Here is a 20,784-nt window from a genome sequence, read left to right as displayed (position 1 = left end):
AATCCTGGTACGTACACGGTCGACTGGGGATGATCATTGACGGGCAGTCTTCATCTCGCATCACCTGGGCAGCAGACTGCAGTGAGAGGGGAAACAGGAGGTTAAAGCAATGCCAGTCCTTCTCTGCATGTTTGAGAGAACAGAATTATCCTCCACTCCTGGGGTGTGGGCTTCCCAGCTGAGCCAACGTTTAATTGCCTGTGAGAAGTGGGTGGGAGCTTCCTTCCTGAACCTTGACATAAGGGTGTCCCCGCAGTGAGGTGAGGACCACCCTGTGGGAGGGAGCCAGGGGGGGCCCTGGTCTTTCCATTGGGTGGGGATGTGAAAGATGCTGCCTCAGGGAACTTGGGGAGTCGCAGCAGTTCCTGTAGATGGGACAGACTGCTGCCCCTGTGTGCGGGAGGGGGAGTGGGTGTGGGTGAGGGAGTGGGTGGCTGTTGTGTTGAAGGGAAAAGTTTGGTGAGTCTGGACACAGGCTGAATGCAGAAATAATCTTTATTGAAACACGTAAGGGGATCACAACGGAGATAACACACGTGAATATTCCCGATCACACAATCCAGTTACATCAGACTTAACATGACCAACACCCAGCAACAGTTTATACAGTTCCTTGTCTAACATGGGCACGGCTCAGATGCTGTCTACAACTACAGCAGTATACCACACTCCCCCCATCCTGAGGGAGTGAACAAGTCACCAACCTCCAAAGTTATCCACAGCAGGGTTCGTCTCAGGGCCAAAGAGCAAAAGAGGAAGAGCTACTGCACATGGTGGATGTTATAGTGCAGTGAGCTGCAGGATCCAGCCCAGGTAATCACCAGGTGAGTTAAAGGGGCCAGTGGTCAGGTGTACACTAATGGGTGGGCAGAGTCAACCTTGATTGGCAGGTGATGCGACATAGAACTAGGTTCCAGGCGGAGGTCACATGACCCTCCACATTCCGCACTACAAGGGCCTATCAAGTGGCTGCTGTGTCCTGGATGGTATTGAACTCCTCAAGTGTTGGAGCTGCCCTCAGCCAGGCGACTCAGGAGACATTTCTGATGTATCGTTGGAGGGTGGAGTTTGGAGAGTGGGGAGATGTCACTTACTGCAGGATCCCTGGCCCTGACCTGCTCCTGTGACCACATCCTCGACTTAGAGAGGGTCAAAGTATCAGGTTCCAACCTGCAAATGGTGGAGGGCTCATCCATTCTCCTCTCACCCCTTTCCCCGTATCACCTTGGGATCAGAGTTCCCATCTCTGTCACACCAGGAGCACCGTACACAGTTCCAAGTCTATAATCTGCAAGACCTTTATAGACTGTACATGAAAGTCAGAAGTTGGTGCATGAGGAAAATCTAGGGTTGTGTGAAAATGGAGAAAGGTAGAACAGTTCTGGTGGGGCCAGGGCTGCTCAAGGGTTGTCAGCTGGGTACGGGAGAGGACTGCGAAGAACTGATCTGTGATGATGAATACGGTTCCAGTTGGAATTTCCATCACCAAGGAGGCAGAAGGAATAAGGGACCATCACTAATGGAGCAGCTGCGAGCATGACTGAGGTAGGGGAAGTAGGTGAGGAGGCAGGCAGGGGTATTGCAGGGTGGGGCAGGGTTATCGTGGGCTGGGGCAGGGTTATATCAGGAGATGGGGATGGGGAATGGGTATCACAGGGGTGGGGGATTGGGCAGGGGTATCGTGGGATGGGGCAGGGGTATCGCAGGGTGGGGAAAGGGTATTGCGGGGTGGGGCAGGGGTATCACAGCATGGGGCAGGAGTACTGTGGGGTGGGGCAGGAGTAACGTGAGGTGGGGCAGGGTAGGCACACCTCTGGACCAAAACCACCAGCTGTGGCCAGAGGGTTGAGCAGCCTGTGGCTGGGCAGAGCTCGTGATACTGGTTGGACTCACCTTTCGGGGGCTGTTGAAGCCCGGCTTGCAGAACTGGCGATAATACTCCCAATAGGTTCTGTTCACTCGGAAGGGGGATCTGACGTTGATGAAGGTGGCAAATCGATCCGGGCACCTCTCCACGCAAAGCTGTGGGGACAAAACTGAGGAGGTTCACACCTGAGGAAGCTGGATCCCTCGATGGGGCAGGACAGGGGAAGGGGGAGAGGGAGGATGAAGTAGAGGGGATTGATGGGGGAGGGGCAGGACCTGGGTAGGGGCACACTGTCCAACTTGTAGCTCACCTGTGTTGTCGGACACTGGAGACTGGTCAGCACGACCGGGCTGGCGCACTTCAGGATATTGAAGTAGAATAAAATTGTCTTGTTCCTGTCAGGGGAGAAACAATCCTCAGAACCGGGTGGACACGTCCCCCGACACTTCTTCCTGTAACCCATGTACCCTATCGCACGCCCCAACCCCTTCCCGTATACCCCTGACCGTTCCCCACACCCTCCTGATCCACCCACATCTCCCATAATCTCCTGCATCCCCTCCCATTGCCACATCCCCCCCACACCTCCTCCAGCAAATCCCCACACCCCATTCCCCAACCTCTCACCTGATGCTGAGATCACCCCAATCCCTACCCCCTCACATATGATCCTGAGACCATCCCACACCCCCCCTACACTGGATCCCAAGGTACCCCCCCACCACACCCGATGCTGAGACCAACCCCACTCGGCCTCCTCTGATAGGCAGAGGTAATCACTCACTCATTGGCGCTCCCCTTCTGCCCACAAAATTGGCCTCGGCTGTCCGTGGGGTACACCACTTTCTTTGGATCTCCATGGACCCAGGCTGAGAAGACAGGACACACAGAGAGTCAGTGGCCCTCACCGTCAGAGACCCCTCCCCTCCCTTGCCAAGGCAGGGGCACATGGTACCGATACCCCTCACATACACCATGAGTGGCCCTGAGTCTCCAAAACAGCTGCTCCTCAGGTTCTGGCTGCATTTCAGCCCCACACTCCTGATCGACTGTCATCCGGTGCGGGATGGGGGTGGGGGAGGGGGTGGGGTGTCGTTTGGGGGATCTCTCGGACCTTTTGCTCCTGGGCCTGGCCAAATGGCCATTCATGGGTCCAGGAAGCAGACACTCAAGGGTTTGGTCCAAGCTGACTGCCTGCCCTCTCCAGGGGGTTTCATCCATGCTTACGTGTCCCTGGAGGAGCACGTGGTATCCATGGGTAAGATGGGGCATTTCTGGGACCAGTGAGCATCACAGGAGGACACGAGAGAGTGCTGAACCGTGCTGACTGTGTTATTATTTAAATGAGTAAGGAATGTGTAACAGAAATACTGCAATATTGTGTTACTGTCAATTCCTGTAACCTCCTTTGTAAAAGGGAAAAAGAGTGTGGCCCTGAATCCTTCAGGAGCGAACACATCAGCAGCGCCTCATCTCGATACCCAACTCAAACAGTGCAGTGTGGAGCTGGTCCTTTTCTCTCCCCAGGAACATGGCAGGGAGTGGTGAACGTTGTCAAGGAGGGAGCACAGGCCAGACAGAGCAGATGAGGAGGGGAGATCCCACCACAGGAAACGGTGTCTGGGTGGAAGAGACGAGGGCAGATCCCACCACAGGGAACAGTGTCTGGGTGGAACAGACAAGGGCAGATCCCACAAAAGGGAAAGGTGTCTGTGTGGAACAGACGGGGGCAGATCCCACAACAGGGGACGGTGTCTGGGTGAAATAGACGGTGATAGATCCTACAATAGGGAACGGTGTCTGGGTGGAGCAGGAGAGAGGAGATCCGACAACAGGGAACAGTGTCTGGGTGAAAGATACGGGGCAGATCCCACCACAGGGAATAATGTCTGGGTAGAAAAGACAAGGGCAGGTCCCACCACAGGGAACGGTGTCTGGGTGGAACAGACGGGGGCAGATCCCACAACAGGGAACAATATCTGGGTGGAACAGATGGGGGGAGATCCCACCACGTGGAACGGTATCTGGGTGGAACAGGAGAGGGGAGATCCCACAACAGGGAACTGTGTCCGAGTGGAGCAGGAGAAGGGAGATCCGACCACAGGGAACGTTGTCTGGGTGGAACATACGGAGGCAGATCCCACCACAGGGAATGGTGTCTGGGTGGAACAGACAGTTGCAGATTCCACAACAGGGAAGGGTGTCTTAGTGGAACTGATGGGGACAGATCCCATCACAGGGAACGGTGTCCGGGTGGAACAGACTGGGTCAGATTCCACAACAGGGAACGGTGTCCTGGTGGAGCAGGAGAGGGGAGATCCCACAACGTGAGCAGGAAAATATGTCTCTATCCCTCGAGGTCTTCCTCATTCACTGTGATCATGGCTGTCCCTGTCTCAACCTGCTTCCTTCCAGCCCAAAGACCAATTTGCAGTTGAGGAGCAGAGAACCCCACAGGTCACTGCTCTCTACAAGAAGAAACCTCTCCTTATCTCAACCTTAAAGAATGTAGAGATGCAGCATGGTTACAGGCCTTCCAGCCCACAGGCCTGTATTGCACTGCACAGGCCAGAGGCCTGCCCACAGCATGGTGACAGGCCTTCCAGCCCACAGGCCTGCATTGCACTGCACAGGCCACAGGCCTGCCCACAGCATGGTGACAGGCCTTCCAGCCCACAGGCCTGCATTGCACTGCACAGGCCTCAGGCCTGCCCACAGCATGGTGACAGGCCTTCCAGCCCACAGGTCTGCATTACCCAAATACCCTCTTGTGACCAATGAACCTACTGTCCAGGAACTAGTTTGGGATGTGGGCGGAAACCAGAGCCCTGGGGAAAGTCCACACCGATACAGGGGGATAGCCATGTTGACACCATCCACAGAGGAAAGGGCTCACACTCTCCCCTCTCACTGATGTAGGTGCCTGCCCGTCAGAGGAACAGAAGCAGACCACCATCCAGGCGTTGAGCAGGAGCCTAGCCACTCCACAGGAGGGAGAGGGCCATCCTCAAGTCTCACTATGCCCATGGGAACGTCAGAATGGTACTCTGCCAGAATTAACCTGGGATCAATCCCTCAGGCATCCCTGGGAGATCCGTGCCAGGATTGGAGTTGACAACCCTTCCATTTCCATCACTGCCACTCAACAGCACCCTCACTCTACACAGCAGGATGAATGTCAGAGATAGAAGGAGTGTTCACAGGACTTGGGGCTTCAGCCAACCAATCACATCGTGATTCATCAGCAAGAACAAGTAAACGTGAAGTGGGCATAAGCAGAATGACCATTGTTGGTGAAACAAGAGTGGAGTGGGGTGGAGAGGGAGTTGGCCAGTGTGGGAGTGGGCCAGAGTGGGTGTCAGCCAGTGGTGGAGTGGGCCAGAGTGGGTGTCGGTCAGTGTTGGAGTGGACCAGAGTGGGTGTCGGCCAGTGTTAGAGTGGGCCAGAGTTGGAGTGGGCCAGAGTGGAAATGGGCCAGTGTTGGAGTGGGCCAGTTTTGGAGTGGGCCAGTGTTGGAGTGGGTGTCGCCAGAGCGGGAGTGGGCTAGTTTTGGAGTGGGAGTGAGCCAGAGTGGGAGTGGGCCAGTGGGAGTGAGCCAGTGTTGGAGTAGGCCAGAGTGGGAGTGGGCCAGTGTTGGAGTGGGCCAGAGTGGGAGTGAGCCAGTGTTGGAGTGAGCCAGTATTGGAGTGGGCCAGAGTAGGAGTGAGCCAGTTTTGGAGTTGGCCAGAGTGGGAGTGAGCCAGTGTTGGAGTGAGCCAGTATTGGAGTGGGCCAGAGTAGGAGTGAGCCAGTGCTGGAGTGGGCCAAAGTGGAAGTGAGCTAGTGTTGGAGTGGGCCAGTGTTGGAGTGGACCAGTGTTGGAGTGGGCCAGAGTGGGAGTGGGCCAGAGTGGGAGTGGGCCAGAGTGGGAGTGGGCCAGAGTGGGAGTGGGCCAGTGTTGGAATGGGCCAGTGGGAGTGGGCCAGAGTGGGAGTGGGCCAGAGTGGGAGTGGGCCAGAGTGGGAGTGGTGAGCTGAGGTTCTGTAAAGTAGGTTTAGGTAGTTAGGAAAGAAGCTGAAGAGCACAACCTTTGAGGTGGTCATCACTGGATTACTCCTGGTGCCACAAGCTCCAGAAGGTCAGAACAGGAATATCATGCAGACAAAAAAGTGACTGGGAATATGGTGTAGGGGGCTGAGTTTCAATTTCTTGGATAATTTAAACCTTTTCTGGGGAACATTGAACACTACAGCACAGTACAGGCCCTTCATACATTAATCGGACCCATATATTTCTTCCAAAAAAAGTACTAAACCCTTCCTACCCCATAACCCTTCATTTCTCTTTCATCCATGTATCTGAGAGTCTCCTGTTTTTTTTAAATTTTATTTTTTATGTCAAAACATATACATTATTTATCCATAACATAAGAATAATAAAAACTATGACACAAAACTAATACAGTTTTTATATACTTTCTCCACCTCCACCCACCCCCACCCTTCCAAAAAAAGTGCAAAAAAGGAAAAGGGAAAAAAAAAATTGTGTCTAATAAACCTATATCTTTTAATTAATTATTTGGAGTTTACTTAACTAATTAGAGCGGGTTGGATGGGGCCATGGTGGATGCTGCAGGCAAAGTCGTAGCAATAAAATCCATGTAGGGTTTCCATATCCTATCAAATTTTTCTGGTTGATTTCATAAATTATATATTATTCTCTCTAATGGTATACAATTGAATATTTCCATTCGCCATCTATTCAACCCCACAATATCACCCGATTTCCATGTTACAACTATAGATTTATTTGCTATTTGTTACACTTAAAAACTTCTTTTAATAAATATCTAACTTCACTGGGAAATATCTCCCAATAAAAATACTCTGGGATCCTTCAAAATTTGCGTCTTCAAAACTTGTCCCAATAAAATACTTGTATCCTTCCAAAACGTATCTACCTTTTCACATTGCCAGACTGCATACATGAAAGATCCTACTTCTTTATTACATCTAAAACATTGATCAGACAATTCAAATGAAGTGCATGTAATTTGTATGGAGTACAATATAATTGATGTTAAAAAAAATTAAATAGTACCATTTGATATTTAACATTAATTATATTAGTTACACTTTCATAGCATAATTTTGACCCTACTTCTTCTTGAATCTGTGTATTTAAATCTTTTTCCCATCTGGATTTAGATTTGAATAAATCCTTTTTCTGAGTAGTCTCTTGGAATTTGATATACATATTAGTAATGAATCTTTCAATAAACATATCGTCATTAGATATTCAAATGGACTTTGTTCCGGTAATTTAATATTCCCCCCTAACTTTCTTTTTTAATATGATTTGTTGATAATAAGAAAAAATAGTGTTATGTGGTAAATTAAACTTAATTTTCAATTGGTCAAAAGTAAAAAAAAATGGATCCCAAAAAGCAATCTCATTTTTTTTATTCCACAATTATATCAAACATCAAAATAACGATTATTAACTGTAAAAGGAATTAAAAGGTTTTGATTTACTATCATTTTAGCCAACTGATAATTCTTCATTCCTCTTTCTACATTAACTCCATTCCATACTTTAAGCTTCAAAACTAGTGTAACAGATTTTCCTTTTAATAATCCCTCATGCCATTTATATAAAATGTGTTCAGATTTACGTTCTCCTATTTTACTCATTTCGATTTGCGCCCATGCTATCTTTTCATCGGTCTGATAACAAGAAGACAAAAATCTAAGTTGAGCTGCTTCCTAGTAATTTTTAAAATTAGGCAATCGAAATCACCCTTGATCAAATTTCCAAGTTAATTTTTCCAGTGCCATCCGAGGTGTTTAATCTTCTTTACACTTTTATTTAAATCCTGAAAAAACATTATTGGTACAGCAATTGGTAAGGACTGAAAAAGGTATTGTATTCTAGGAAAGATATTCATCGTCACACAATTAATCCTTTCTTTTAAAGAAACTGGAAAATCCTTCAATTTGAATAAATCTTCTTTAATTTTCCTCAATAAAGATATGTAATTTAATTTAAATAAATTAGTTAAATTCTTATCCATATTAATTCCTAAATATTTAATTGCACCAGTCTTCCATTTAAATTTTGTCCTTTTCTTAACTTGAACCTAGTCTGTCTCGATCATTGGCATCACTTCACTTTTATCAATATTTACTTTGTAACCTGATACTAACCCATACTCTGCCAATCGATCATTTATTTTATTAATGAGCTTTCAGGGTTTGTAAGATATAGTATTACATCATCTGCTAAAAGACTGATTTTGTGCTCTTTATCATTTATCTTAAAGCCCTTAATCTCATCATCACTTCTAACCACCTCATCTAAAGGTTCTATAGCTAACGCAAATAAAAAAGGAAATAATGGATAACCTTGTTTAGATGATCTTTCCAACAAAAACGATTTTGATATTTGTCTATTTGTAATCACTTTGGCCTTTGGAGAATTATATAATGCTCTTATCCAATTTATAATACTTGTCGGAATTTCAAAAACCTTCAGCACTTTAAATAAATAGTCCCATTCTAATCTATCAAACACCTTTTCTGCATCTAAAGCTAAAGCCATTGATGATATTTTTCTTTTCTGAGCCATATCTATTAAACTTAAAAATCTAACAATATTATCTGCTGATCTTCTATTTTTAATAAAACCTGTTTGGTCCATATTAATCAATTTAGGTAAACATTTAGCTAATGTATTACTTTGAACAATATTTTATAATCAGTATCCAATAGTGAAATGGGTCTATATGAAGATGGAAGCAAAGGGTCCTTCCCTTTTTTTTGGAATAACTGTTATTAACGTAGTTTTAAACGACTCACATAAGTCCCAAAGATCTTCCAGTTGATCTAACAACCCCATAAATATCTTTAAATTCTTTATAAAACTCTGGAGAGAAACCATCCTCCCCTGGAACCTTATTGTTTGGGAATGACATCAATATGTCATATAATTCTGTAACTGTAAATGGATTTGTTAATTCAGTCTTTTCTATGTTTAACTGTGGTAAAATAATTTTGGACAAATATTCGTCTATTTTATCCACATCTTTCAAAGCTTCTGATTTGTACAATTTATTATAAAACTTCATAAACACATCATTAATACCTTGTGTTTTATAAGTAAGATGTCCCGAATCTTCTTTTGCTACTATTGTCCTCGATACTTGTTCAGTTTTCAATTGCCATGCTAAAACTTTATGAGCTCTATCTCCCAATTTATAATATTTTTGTCAGGTCCGTCTTATATCCCTCTCTATTCTATATTTTTCTTTGTTCATCATTCCCTCGATGTTTGCAATTCTTTTTCCATCTTTATTATTTCCTTTTCCAAAGACTTAACTTCAGACATGTATTTTTTTTAACCTTAGCCATATAACTTATTATTTGTCTGTTTAAATAAGCCTTTAGGAATCCCATACCACAAACTTATTAGTTACAGAATGTTCATTCAGGTCCACAAAGGTTTTATCTGTTGCCTGATAAATTCACAAAAATCTTTCCTTTTTCAGCAATGCTGCATTAAACATCCATCTATAACTTATATTTTGTTCCTCCTCCATTAAAACTGAGATAACTAAAGGTGAATGGTCAGACAATATCCTCGTCTGATATTAAATACTATGAACTCTTGTCTGGGGTTGAGAGGCAATTTTAAAGCATATCTATATAGGAATATGTATTATACCTATAAGAATAAAATGAATAATCTCTAATATCTGGATGCATCCTCCAACTATTTCATTCATAAAATTTTTCACATCTTTTGTTACCTTATTTTTAACCATAATTCCTCCTGATCTATCCAACTTGGAATCAAAGGTAAAATTAAAGTCTCTTCCCATAATTATTTTTCCTTTTGCATTAGCTTTTATATATTAATATCACTACTCCTCTAGATATTTAGAATTAAATGAAGAGAATACCCCCCTACCCAATCTCTCTTTAATTTCATATGTTCTATTTCTGTTAAATGAGTTTCTTGTATAAAAGCCACATCTACTTTAAATTTTTTCATATAGTTCAATAACCTTTTCCTCTTTATCAGATTCTGAATTCCATTAATATTAATACTAATAAATGACAATTTCCCTACCATTAGACATCAAAATTAAAACCTATATCCATCCAGCATCCTAAGAGTCTCTTAAATGCCTCCACCACCATCCCTGGCAAGGCATTCTAGGCACCCACAACTCTCTGTGTAAACAATTTACCCTTGATGTCTCCCCTAAACTTCCCCCCTTCACTTTGTACACATGTCCACTGGTATTTGCTATTCCTGCCCTGGGAAACAGGTGCTGGATGTCCACCCTATCTATGCCTCTCATAATCTTGTCGACCTCTATTAAGTCTCCTCTTATCCTTCTATGATCCAAAGTGAAAAGTCCCAGCTCTGCTAACCTTGCCTCATAGGACTTGTTTCCCAATTCAGGCAACATCCTGGTAAATCTCCTCTGCACTCTCTCTATAGCTTCCACATCCTTCTTGTAATGAGGTAACCAGAACTGAACACAATAATCCAAGTGTGGTCTTACCAGTTTTTAGTAGAGTTGCAACATGAACTCTCAACTCCTGAACTCAATTCCCCCATTAATGAAACCCTACATCCCATAGGACTTCTTAACTATTCTATCGTCCCTCTGTTCATCCACACCCTTAAGTAACTGACCATTAACCCTGTACCCAGCTTTCTGGTTTGTCCTTCCAATATGCATCACCTCACACTTAACCAGATTGAACTCCATCTGCCACTTTTCTGCCCAACTCTGCATCCTGTCTATATCCTCTTATAACCTTCAACAACTTTCAGCTCCATCCACAACTCCTCCAACCTTTGTGTCATCTGCAAATTTACTGACCCATCCTTCCAACTCTTCATCCAGGTCATTTATAAAAATAACAAAGAACAGGGGTTCCAGAACAGATCCTTGCGGCACTCCACTAGTCACCAACCTCCAGGCAGAATACTTTCCTTCCACAACTACTCTCCGCTTTCTTCCTACAAGCCAAGGGTGATTTGTACAAGTGGGACGGTTGGACCTGGACCCAAGGGAAACCAATATCCTGGCAGGGAGGTTTGCAAATGCTGTTTGGTTTGGGGGTGGGTGTTAAACTTGATTGGCAGGGAGGGGGAGGGGTGGGAACAAAAGTGAAGGGGCAGTTAGTGCACAAGTAGAGACAGCCAGTAGGGAGTTTATGTAGAAGGACAGGCAGTTAAGGCACAATTACAGGCATTGGGATGAGATGCAATGCAACAGGGACAGAGTAAAAAAAAAGTAAATACAGGGCCAAAGGTTTTATATTTAAATGCACACATCACAAGAAATAAAGTAGATGACCTTGTAAGACAGCTACAGATTGGCAGGTCCCATCATAGAGTCATGGCTAGAGGATGGGTATCATTGGGTGCTGAATGTCCAAAGGTGCATGGTGTATCGAACAGGCAGGCAGGTAAACAGAGGGTGGGGGGGGGTGGCATGGTGCTGTTGGTAAGGAATAACATTAACATTGGATCAGAAGAAAAAGATCAGATATCAATCTGAAGATTCAGTTAAGAAATGGCAAGGGTAAAAAGGCTCTGTTGCTCTTATGGACAAACCTCCAAACAATAGTTGTGACGTGGACAAGATTGCAACCGCAGATAGAAAAGACCTGTTAGAAGGGCAATATTATGGTGGTCACGGGGGATTTTAACATGCAAATAGATTAGGAAAACCAGGTTGGGACTGGATCTCAAGGGAGCAAATTTGTAGAAAGCCTATGAGGTTTTTTTTAAAGCAGCCTGTTGATGAGGCCATGAGAGGATCGGCTGTACTGGGCTGGGTGATGTGTAATGCACCTGAGGTGATGAGAGAGTTTAGAGTAGAGGAACCATGAGGGAGCTGCGATCACAATGTGATCGAGTTCAATTTGAGATTTAACAAGGAGAAAAGTCAGATGTTGGTATTTCAGTGGAGTAAAGGGGATTACAGTGACATGAGAGAGGAAATGACCAAAGTCAATTGGAAGGAGGCACGAGTAGGGAAAGGGGGCACGAGTAGGGAAAGGGGCAGAGCAGCAAGGGGTGGAGTTTCCGCTGAAATGGGGAAGGTGCAGGATAAATACAGACTAGAAAGGTATAATTGCAAAATGAAATGAATGGCTTTGCGGCCAAGTTTGTGAATGATACAAAGGGAGGTGGAGGTGCAGGAAGTGCTGAGGAAACATGGAGGCTGCAGAAGGACTTAGACAGTTAAGGAGAATGGGCAGGGAAGTGGCAAATGAAATATAATGTTGGAAAGTGGACATCATGCACTTGGGTAGAAAAAATAAACTAAATAGGGAGAAAATTGAAAATTCCCAAATGCAAAGGGACCTGGGAGTCCTCGTGCAGGACGGCCTGAAGGTAAACTTGAAGGTTGAGTGGGTGGTGAACAAGGCAAATGTAATACTGGCGTTCACTTCAAGAGGAATGGAGGAAAAAATAACATATAATTTAAAAAATAAAGTCACATTATTTGAACAAATTTGGGAACCGTACATGGAACATAACAGAGAAGTCCTACCGCAGACCTCCACCCCCTAAAATGATAGAAGGAGAAGAAGACGAAATGAACTGACCCAGTGTGTAAAAGTAGATGACACGATTTTCTTATTTATTTTCATTGTGTGATGAGATTGTTTAATGGGTTTATTGTATTGTATATGTTGAACGTTTAGTGGGTGGGGAGGGGGGTGGGAGGGAGGGAGGGAAGGGAGGGGGGGAAAGGGGAGAAAATGACACTGTATATTCAAGAGGGAATGTTTGTGAGTATTTTGTTCATAGTGTGAAAAATTTTTAAAAATTAAAAAAAAAAGAGAAATAGAATCTAAGAGCAGGGATGTGATGTTGGGGGTTTCTAAGGCCCTGGTGAGACCTCATGTGGAGAATTGTGAGCAGTTTTGGGCTCCTCATTTAAGAAAAGATGTGCTGATGTTGGGGAGGGTTCAGAGGAGGTTCACAAGGTTGATTCAGGGAATGAAAGGAAGAGCGTTTGACGGCTCTTGGCCTGTACTCGTTGCGATTTAGGAAAATGTAACATTGCGAATGTTGAAAGGCACAGACGGAGTAGATGTAGAAAGGTTGTTTCCCCACGGTGGGAGAGACCAGGACAAGAGGGCACAACTTCAGGAATGAAGGACGTCCACTTAGAACAGAGATGTGGAGGAATTTCTTCAGCCAGAGGGTGGTAAATCTGTGGAATTTGTTGCCAAAGGTGGTTGTGGAGGCCAGGTCATTGGGTGTATTTAAGGCAGAGATTGATAGGTTCTTGATTAGCCAGGGCATCAAAGGTTATGGGGAGAAGGCTAGGCAGTGGGGCTGAGTGTGGAAATGGATCAGTTCATGATTAAATGGTGAGGCAGAATTGATGGGCTGAATGGCCTATTTCTGTTCCTGGATCTTATGGTTCTTTAACCTGTCAGTCTGTTTACAGAAGAACCCTCTTCCCTCTCCCAGATGTTTGAGACAGATAAATGTCGAAGGTTTAATCGCCTTGAAGTGACACTGCATTTCTAGACAGACTGGAGATTTGAATGGAGGAACACGGGAGTAGGGGAGGCCACACATACCCTCTTGTTCAATATGAATTGCCCTGGGCCAGTTCTCTGATCTTCTGGATTTAATCTACTTCGTATCTCCCCATTGCTTCCCCATCTGTGGGACTGAGGATAAAGCATCGTACTCACCAACCACTCCCAGGGCAATGTAACCGAGGATCACCAGGACAAATAACACACAGCACAGAACATCCGTGCAATGCCTGAGGAGAGAGGCAAAGGTTCAGTCAGAGCACAGTGGAGTGAGTGGAGCCCAGGGCTCTTGGAGTGAGCTGTGGATTGTGTGACCGGCCGGCGTCAGTGTTCCTGACCTGTTCCATATCCACACACAATACACAGCAGGTGGAATTAATACCTTACCTGTTTAATAAGTACGCCACAGAGGAAGTAAAGTGAACACCAAGACCTCTGTAGTAAAGAGTACGGGAACCCAAGCATCAGCATTGAAGTTCAGAGGGCAGCCCCTGGGAGAGAGAACCCATGGCTGTGAGACCATACTGGAGGGGATCGGAAACTGGATGAGGTCACAGTTAAATGAGGTAATAGAGACGGGGAAGCACAGAATGGAGGCAGTTAGATCCAGGGAAGGTGTGGACCCAGGGAAGGTGTGGACCCAGAGAAGGTGTGGACCCAGGGAAGGTGTAGACCCAGGGAAGGTGTGGACCCAGGGATGGTGTAGACCCAGGGATGGTGTAGACCCAGGGATAGTGTGGACCCAGGGAAGATGTAGACCCAGGGAAGGTGTGGACCCAGGGATGGTGTAGACCCAGGGATGGTGTAGACCCAGGGAAGGTGTGGACCCAGGGAATGTGTGGACCCAAGGAAGGTTTGCTAAAAGCAAAACATGGGAAGAATCATACGATTGGGGAGGAACTGATTAAACCTGCAATATCATTGTTTCTCAAAAGGATGAGAAAGATGTCTGAGCAATGCCATTGAGTAATAGAACTGTCTGCAACAGAATAGATGACATGGGTCAAGATGTTGAAAAACAGCTTATTGAGAAGTTGAAATTACAAAAGTTCTCAGTACAACTGGATGAATCTGCCATACGGGACAGTGAGGCTCTGTTATTGGCATATGTGAGATATATTGATCAGGAAGAGCTTCAAGGAGAGACGTTATTTTGTGAATCATGAGAAACAACCACTACGACTGTTGAATCTACAGCAAGCTCAAAAATTATTTGGATGAAAATGAAATAGCAAAAGGAAACATTGTATCTTGTGCTGCAGATAGTGGACCTGCTATGATGAGTTTTAAAAAAACAGGATGTGAACAGGATGTGAATGAGAACGTCTGTTTAAGCAGTTTTGTGTCGATAAAAATGCAGAACATGAGATTATTGCTTCACACTGAAGTAAGGTGGTTGTCAAAGGGAAACTGCTTCAAAGGGTTTATGGCACTATTTGATCACTTAGTGAGTTTTTGAAGGACAAACCTGAAATGAAGCTCTTGCTAACAACAGATGACAAAGCTGATGTGAGTGACTTTTTTTTTTTTTTTTTTTTTTTTTTTTTTTAAATTTTTTTATTTTTCACACCATAAATCACATTAGCCATGATATACACTATTTCTTTTCACACATATACAGTGACTTTTTCTCCCCCCCCCCCTTTCCTCCCAAACCACCCCCCCACCCCCCCCTCTCATCCATTTTAGGTATACAATCTAGGTTGCATTAAGCCAGTCAGACAATGTTGTCATTCAACCAAATTACACCAGAAATTCTACTGAGTCCATTCTTTTCTTTCCTTCTCCTTCCATCAACTTAGGTAATGTTTGTCCCCGGTAGGTTTTTGCTATTGTATTTAATGTAAGGCTCCTATACTTGTTCGAATATTTCAATGTTATTTCTTAACCAATATGTTATTTTTTCTAATGGAATACATTTATTCATTTAAATTTGGTAGTTTCTTCCTTTTAATTTGGTTATGTATTCCATTAATATTTAAAGACATATAGTTCAGCGTAGCCCTTTTATATTTTGTTTATCTTCTCTTTCCGTTTTTCCATCATTACCTTTCCTCCTTTTCCATTTCTGTTTTCTTATTTTCAACTCTTTATAAGACAACATTCCTACAACATCTAACATTTTCCTTATTCTCCTATTTCTATCTTATTTATCCCCAATCTCCCCTTCACCTCCTGAGTTGTCCTATTTCCCTTGTCGGACAACCACATTGATGTGAGTGACTTGATGGACATTTTTGAGAAACTAAGTACATTGAACAAGTAAATCCAAGGACCAAATATGACACTCGTTGATTTGGATTCAAGACACTTCTAGAATTATGCCAAAGGAATATTTCTGGAAGAAATTTCAATCAATTCTATTGGTTGAATAAGTGTGAGGTGACTAATGCTGCTACAAACATCATGGTTGATTATTTGAAAATGTTGGTTACCAACTTCAATGATAGATTTTGTGATTTAAAGGCAATGGATTTTCCCTCTTGGTGAACTCAGCCATTGCTGGTGGACTTATCTGAAGTTCCAGTGCAATTCCAAAAGGAGTTATCTGAGTTGCCACATGATGAATCTGTTAAAACTCTTCAAACTGAAAGGAACCATGATGTGGCTGTCTAACAAGATCAAAAAGGAATACCCAAACTTGACAACTTTAGCAAGGGAACTATTGATACATTTTCCATCGTCTTATTTAGAACGGTCAACCAGTTTACCTATCTCGGCTGCACCATTTCTTCGGATGCAAGGATCGACAACGAGATAGACAACAGACTCGCCAAGGCAAATAGCGCCTTTGGAAGATTACACAAAAGAGTCTGGAAAAACAACCAACTGAAAAACCTCACAAAGATTAGCGTATACAGAGCCGTTGTCATACCCACACTCCTGTTCGGCTCCGAATCATGGGTTCTCTACTGGCATCACCTACGGCTCCTAGAACGCTTCCACCAGTGTTGTCTCCGTTCCATCCTCAACATTCATTGGAGCGACTTCATCACCAACATCGAAGTACTCGAGATGGCAGAGGCCGACAGCATGGAATCCACGCTGCTGAAGATCCAACTGCGCTGGGTAGGTCACGTCTCCAAAATGGAGGACCAAGATCTTGTTCTATGGTGAGCTCTCCACTGGCCACCGAGACAGAGGTGCACCAAAGAAGAGGTACAAGGACTGCCTAAAGAAATCTCTTGGTGCTTGCCACATTGACCACCGCCAGTGGGCTCAAACCATGCATCTTGGCACCTCACAGTTCGGCGGGCAGCTACCTCCTTTGAAGAAGACCGCAGAGCCCACCTCACTGACAAAAGGCAAAGGAGGAAAAACCCAACCCACCAATTTTCCCTTGCATCCACTGCAACCGTGTCTGCCTGTCCCACATCGGACTTGTCAGCCACAAACGAGCCTGCAGCTGACGTGGACATTACCCCTCCATTTAATCTTCGTCCGCAAAGCCAAGCCAAAGAAGATTTAGTAGAATGTGGCTTCAGTGCTGTTAGTGACTTCCTACAAGCTCAGAGAAACCGGCTGGAAATCATAAAATGTGGAGATTTAAGATTGAAACTAACAAAATTAGTCCTTCAAATCAAAAAAATCTGCAGCCAGGTCAGGGGCAAGGTTCCCACTGATGTGTCGACAATTGTTGAATGTGTGTTTGAGATGGTTGACATATTGAAGAAGTAGTTGAATATGAAATATGTGTTCCAGTGCATTCCTGACCTTAATTGCATTGAAATACACTTGCAGTAAATGATTTAATTAAAACTACTTTTGAATATATAACTTTTTACCGCTAATGGTGGAAAATATGATTAAAAAAAAAATTAAAATGGAGCCTAAGGCAAAAAAGGCTGAGGAGCACTGGTGTAGACCCAGGGACGGTGTAGACCCAGGGAGGGATGCAGTCCCAGAGGGTGTGTACCCAGGGAGGGGTGTAGACCCAGGGAGGGGTGTAGACCCAGGGAGGGGTGTAGTCCCAGGGAGGGGTGTAGTCCCAGAGGGTGTGTACCCAGGGAGGGGTGTAGACCCAGGGAGGGGTGTAGACCCAGGGAGGGGTGTAGACCCAGGGAGGGGTGTAGACCCAGGGATGGATGCAGTCCCAGGGAGGGGTGTAGACCCAGGGAGGGGTGTAGACCCAGGGAGGGGTGTAGACCCAGGGATGGGTGTAATCCCAGGGAGGGGTGTAGACCCAGGGAGGGGTGTAATCCCAGAGGGTGTGTACCCAGGGAGGGGTGTAGAACCAGGGACGGTGTAGACCCAGGGAGGGGTGTAGTCCCAGGGAGGGGTGTAGTCCCAGGGAGGGGTGTAGTCCCAGGGAGGGGTGTAGACCCAGGGAAGAGTGTATACGCAGGGATGGGTGTGTACGCAGGGAGGGGTGTAGTCCCAGGGAGGGGAGTAGACCCAGGGAGGAGTGTATACGCAGGGATGGGTGTGTACGCAGGGAGGGGTGTAGTCCCAGGGAGGGGTGTAGACCCAGAGAGGAGTGTATACGCAGGGATGGGTGTGCACGCAGGGAGGGTGTAGACCCAGGGAGGGGTTTAGACCATGATGGTGTTCAACTGGAAGAAAGTGTTGGACCATTTGGCCCATGTCTTTCTGTAGCTTTCTTATCCATGTCGCAGTCTAAATGTCTTTTAAATATCATCGTCACGAAATATTCGAACAAATATGGGAGCCTTACATTAAACACAATAGCGAAAACCTACCGGGGACAATCACTACCTAAGTTAACGGAAGGAAAAGGAAATGAAAAGAATGGACTCAGTGGAATTTCTGGTGTATTTTTATTGAATGACAACATTGTCTGACAGGTTTAATGTATCCTAGAGTTTATACCTTAAATGGACGGGAGGGGGGAGGTAGGGAGGGTGGGATGGGAGGAGGGGGGGGGAGAAAATGGCACTGTATATGTGTGAAAAGGAAAAAGTGTGTATCATGGTTAATGCGATTTATGGTGTGAAAAATAAAAAATAAAAAATAAAAAATCATCGTCACCACCTTGACCACTTTCTCTGGCAGCTCATTCCACACACTCTCTCCGTGAAAATCATGCCCCCCATATCCCTTTTAAATCTTTCCCTGCCTTGGTAAACCTATCCCTTTAAGTTTTTAACTCCTCTACCCTCGGGAAATGATGACGATTCACCTTATCTACGCTCTTTCTATTGTATAAACATCTGTATGGTACCATTTTTTATGAGAAGGATTATGTGTGTGTGTGTGTGTGTGTGTGTGTGTGTGTGTGTGTGTGTGTGTGTGTGTGTGTGTGTGTGTGTGTGTGTGTGTGTGTGAGATTGCCCAGTTGAAGAAGATTGCAGTGGTCTCGATGGACTGTGAAACCTCTATGGGAGGGGGTGTGGAATGTTTGGCTGGTCACCTATGAGAGTGTGTGTGTGTGACATACATGTATTAGACATATGTTAAATGAGTGCTTTGATATGTTTCCTAAGGCGTGATGTTGAGCCACTGGAACATTTAATTGAGGACTGACTGCAGATAATTATTGGTCACCTATTAAATGGAAATGTAAGAAAGTAGAAAGTAGAGCAGGGAGCTGAGAGTTTGAAGGAGGACTACAAGGAGTGTAGAAGGAATCTTAAGAAAGAAATTAGAAAGGCCAAAAAAAGGCACGAAGAGGCTTTGGCTGACAGAGTAAAGATAAATCCAAAGGGTTTCTATAAGTACATTAAAAGTAAAAGATTAGTGAGAGATAAAATTGGACCCCTTGTAGATAGCGAGGGTAGGCTGAGTGAGAAGTCAGAGGAAATTGGGGAAATTTTGAATGATTTCTTTGCCTCGGTATTCACTAGGGAAAAAAATATTGAACCAGTTGAAGTAAAGGAAAATAGTGGGGAGGTCATGAAGCATATAAGGATAACCGAGGAGGTAGTGATGGCTGTGTTGAAAAAGATAAAAGTGGATAAATCTCCGGGACCGGACAAAATATTCCCAAGGACACTCAGGGAGGCTTGTGGACAGATAGTGGGGCCATTAACAGAGATATTTAGGATGTCACTGGCCACAGGGGTAGTGCCAGAGGATTGGAGGGTGGCGCATGTGGTTCTGCTGTTTAAGAAAGGGTCCAAATATAAACCTGGGAATTATAGGCCCGTGAGTCTGACGTCTGTGGTGGGCAAGTTGATGGAAAGTGTTCTGAGGGATGCTATTTACAAATATTTGGAGGTACAGGGATTGCTAGGGAGTAATCAGCATGGTTTTGTCAGGGGTAGATCATGCTTGACAAACCTGATTGAGTTCTTCGAGGGGGTTACAAAAAATGTTGATGAAGGGAAAGCTGTGGATGTTGTCTATTTGGACTTTAGTAAAGCTTTTGACAAAGTTCCCCACAGAAGGTTGGAAAAAAAGGTGGAGGCATTAGGTATAAATAAGGAGGTAGTGCAATGGATTCAGCAATGGTTGGATGGGAGGTGTCAGAGAGTAGTGGTGGAAAATTGTTTGTCTAATTGGAGGCCGGTGACTAGTGGAGTTCCTCAGGGATCGGTCCTAGGTCCACTATTGTTTGTTATATATATTAACGATCTGGAAGTAGGGGTGGAGAATTGGATAAGCAAGTTTGTGGATGACACAAAGATTGGTGGTGTTGTGGACAGTGAGGTAGATTACCGTAGATTAAAAGGTGATTTAGGAAAGCTGGAGGTGTGGGCTGAGAAATGGCTGATGGAATTTAATACAGATAAATGTGAGGTGCTACATTTTGGAAAGGCAAATTTAAATAGGTCATATGCATTAAATGGTAGACAATTGAGGCGTGAAGAGCAACAAAGGGATTTAGGAGTTGTGGTAAATTGTACCCTCAAGGCTGATACTCAGGTAGATGGTGTGGTGAAGAAGGCATTTGGAATGTTGGCCTTCATAAATCGGAGTATTGAATTCAAGAGTAGGGAGGTTATGATGAAATTGTACAAGGCATTGGCGAGGCCAAATTTGGAGTACTGTGTACAGTTTTGGTCACCAAATTATAGGAAAGATATAAACAAAATAGAGAGAGTGCAGAGAAGGTTCACGAGAATGTTGACAGGATTTCAAGGTTTGAGTTACAGGGAAAGGTTGTGCAGACTAGGGCTTTTTTCTCTGGAGCGTAGAAGATTGAGAGGGGACTTGATAGAGGTGTTTAAGATTTTAAAAGGGACAGACAGAGTAAACGTGGATAGGCTTTTTCAATTAAAAGTGGGGGAGATTCAAACTAGAGGGCATGGTTTAAGATTGAAGGGGGAAAATTATAAGGGGAACATGAGGGGAAATTTCTTTACGCAGAGGGTGGTGGGGATGTGGAATGAGCTTCCGGCAGACGTGTTCGAGGCGGGATCATTGGTTATAATTAAGGAAAGACTGGAT

At 44.7% G+C, this 20,784-nt stretch overlaps 1 protein-coding gene across 2 annotated transcripts in view; it reads right to left on the bottom strand.

Moving 5' to 3' along the window:
• Positions 1–20,784, bottom strand: part of LOC138764083 (choline transporter-like protein 5) — an 84,806-nt gene that overhangs the window by 52,079 nt on the left and 11,943 nt on the right. For both annotated transcript variants that reach the window (XM_069939410.1, XM_069939409.1), the window contains exons 3-7: positions 13,591–13,664; positions 2,652–2,736; positions 2,178–2,262; positions 1,894–2,022; positions 16–76 (exon numbers count right to left, since the gene is read on the bottom strand). In XM_069939410.1, coding sequence (XP_069795511.1) covers positions 16–76; positions 1,894–2,022; positions 2,178–2,262; positions 2,652–2,736; positions 13,591–13,664 — 434 coding nt within the window. The remainder of the gene's footprint in view (positions 1–15; positions 77–1,893; positions 2,023–2,177; positions 2,263–2,651; positions 2,737–13,590; positions 13,665–20,784) is intronic.

Source organism: Narcine bancroftii, chromosome 5, assembly GCF_036971445.1.
Source record: "Narcine bancroftii isolate sNarBan1 chromosome 5, sNarBan1.hap1, whole genome shotgun sequence".
Lineage (NCBI taxonomy): Eukaryota > Metazoa > Chordata > Chondrichthyes > Torpediniformes > Narcinidae > Narcine > Narcine bancroftii.
This window is presented reverse-complemented; position numbering and strand designations above follow the sequence as displayed.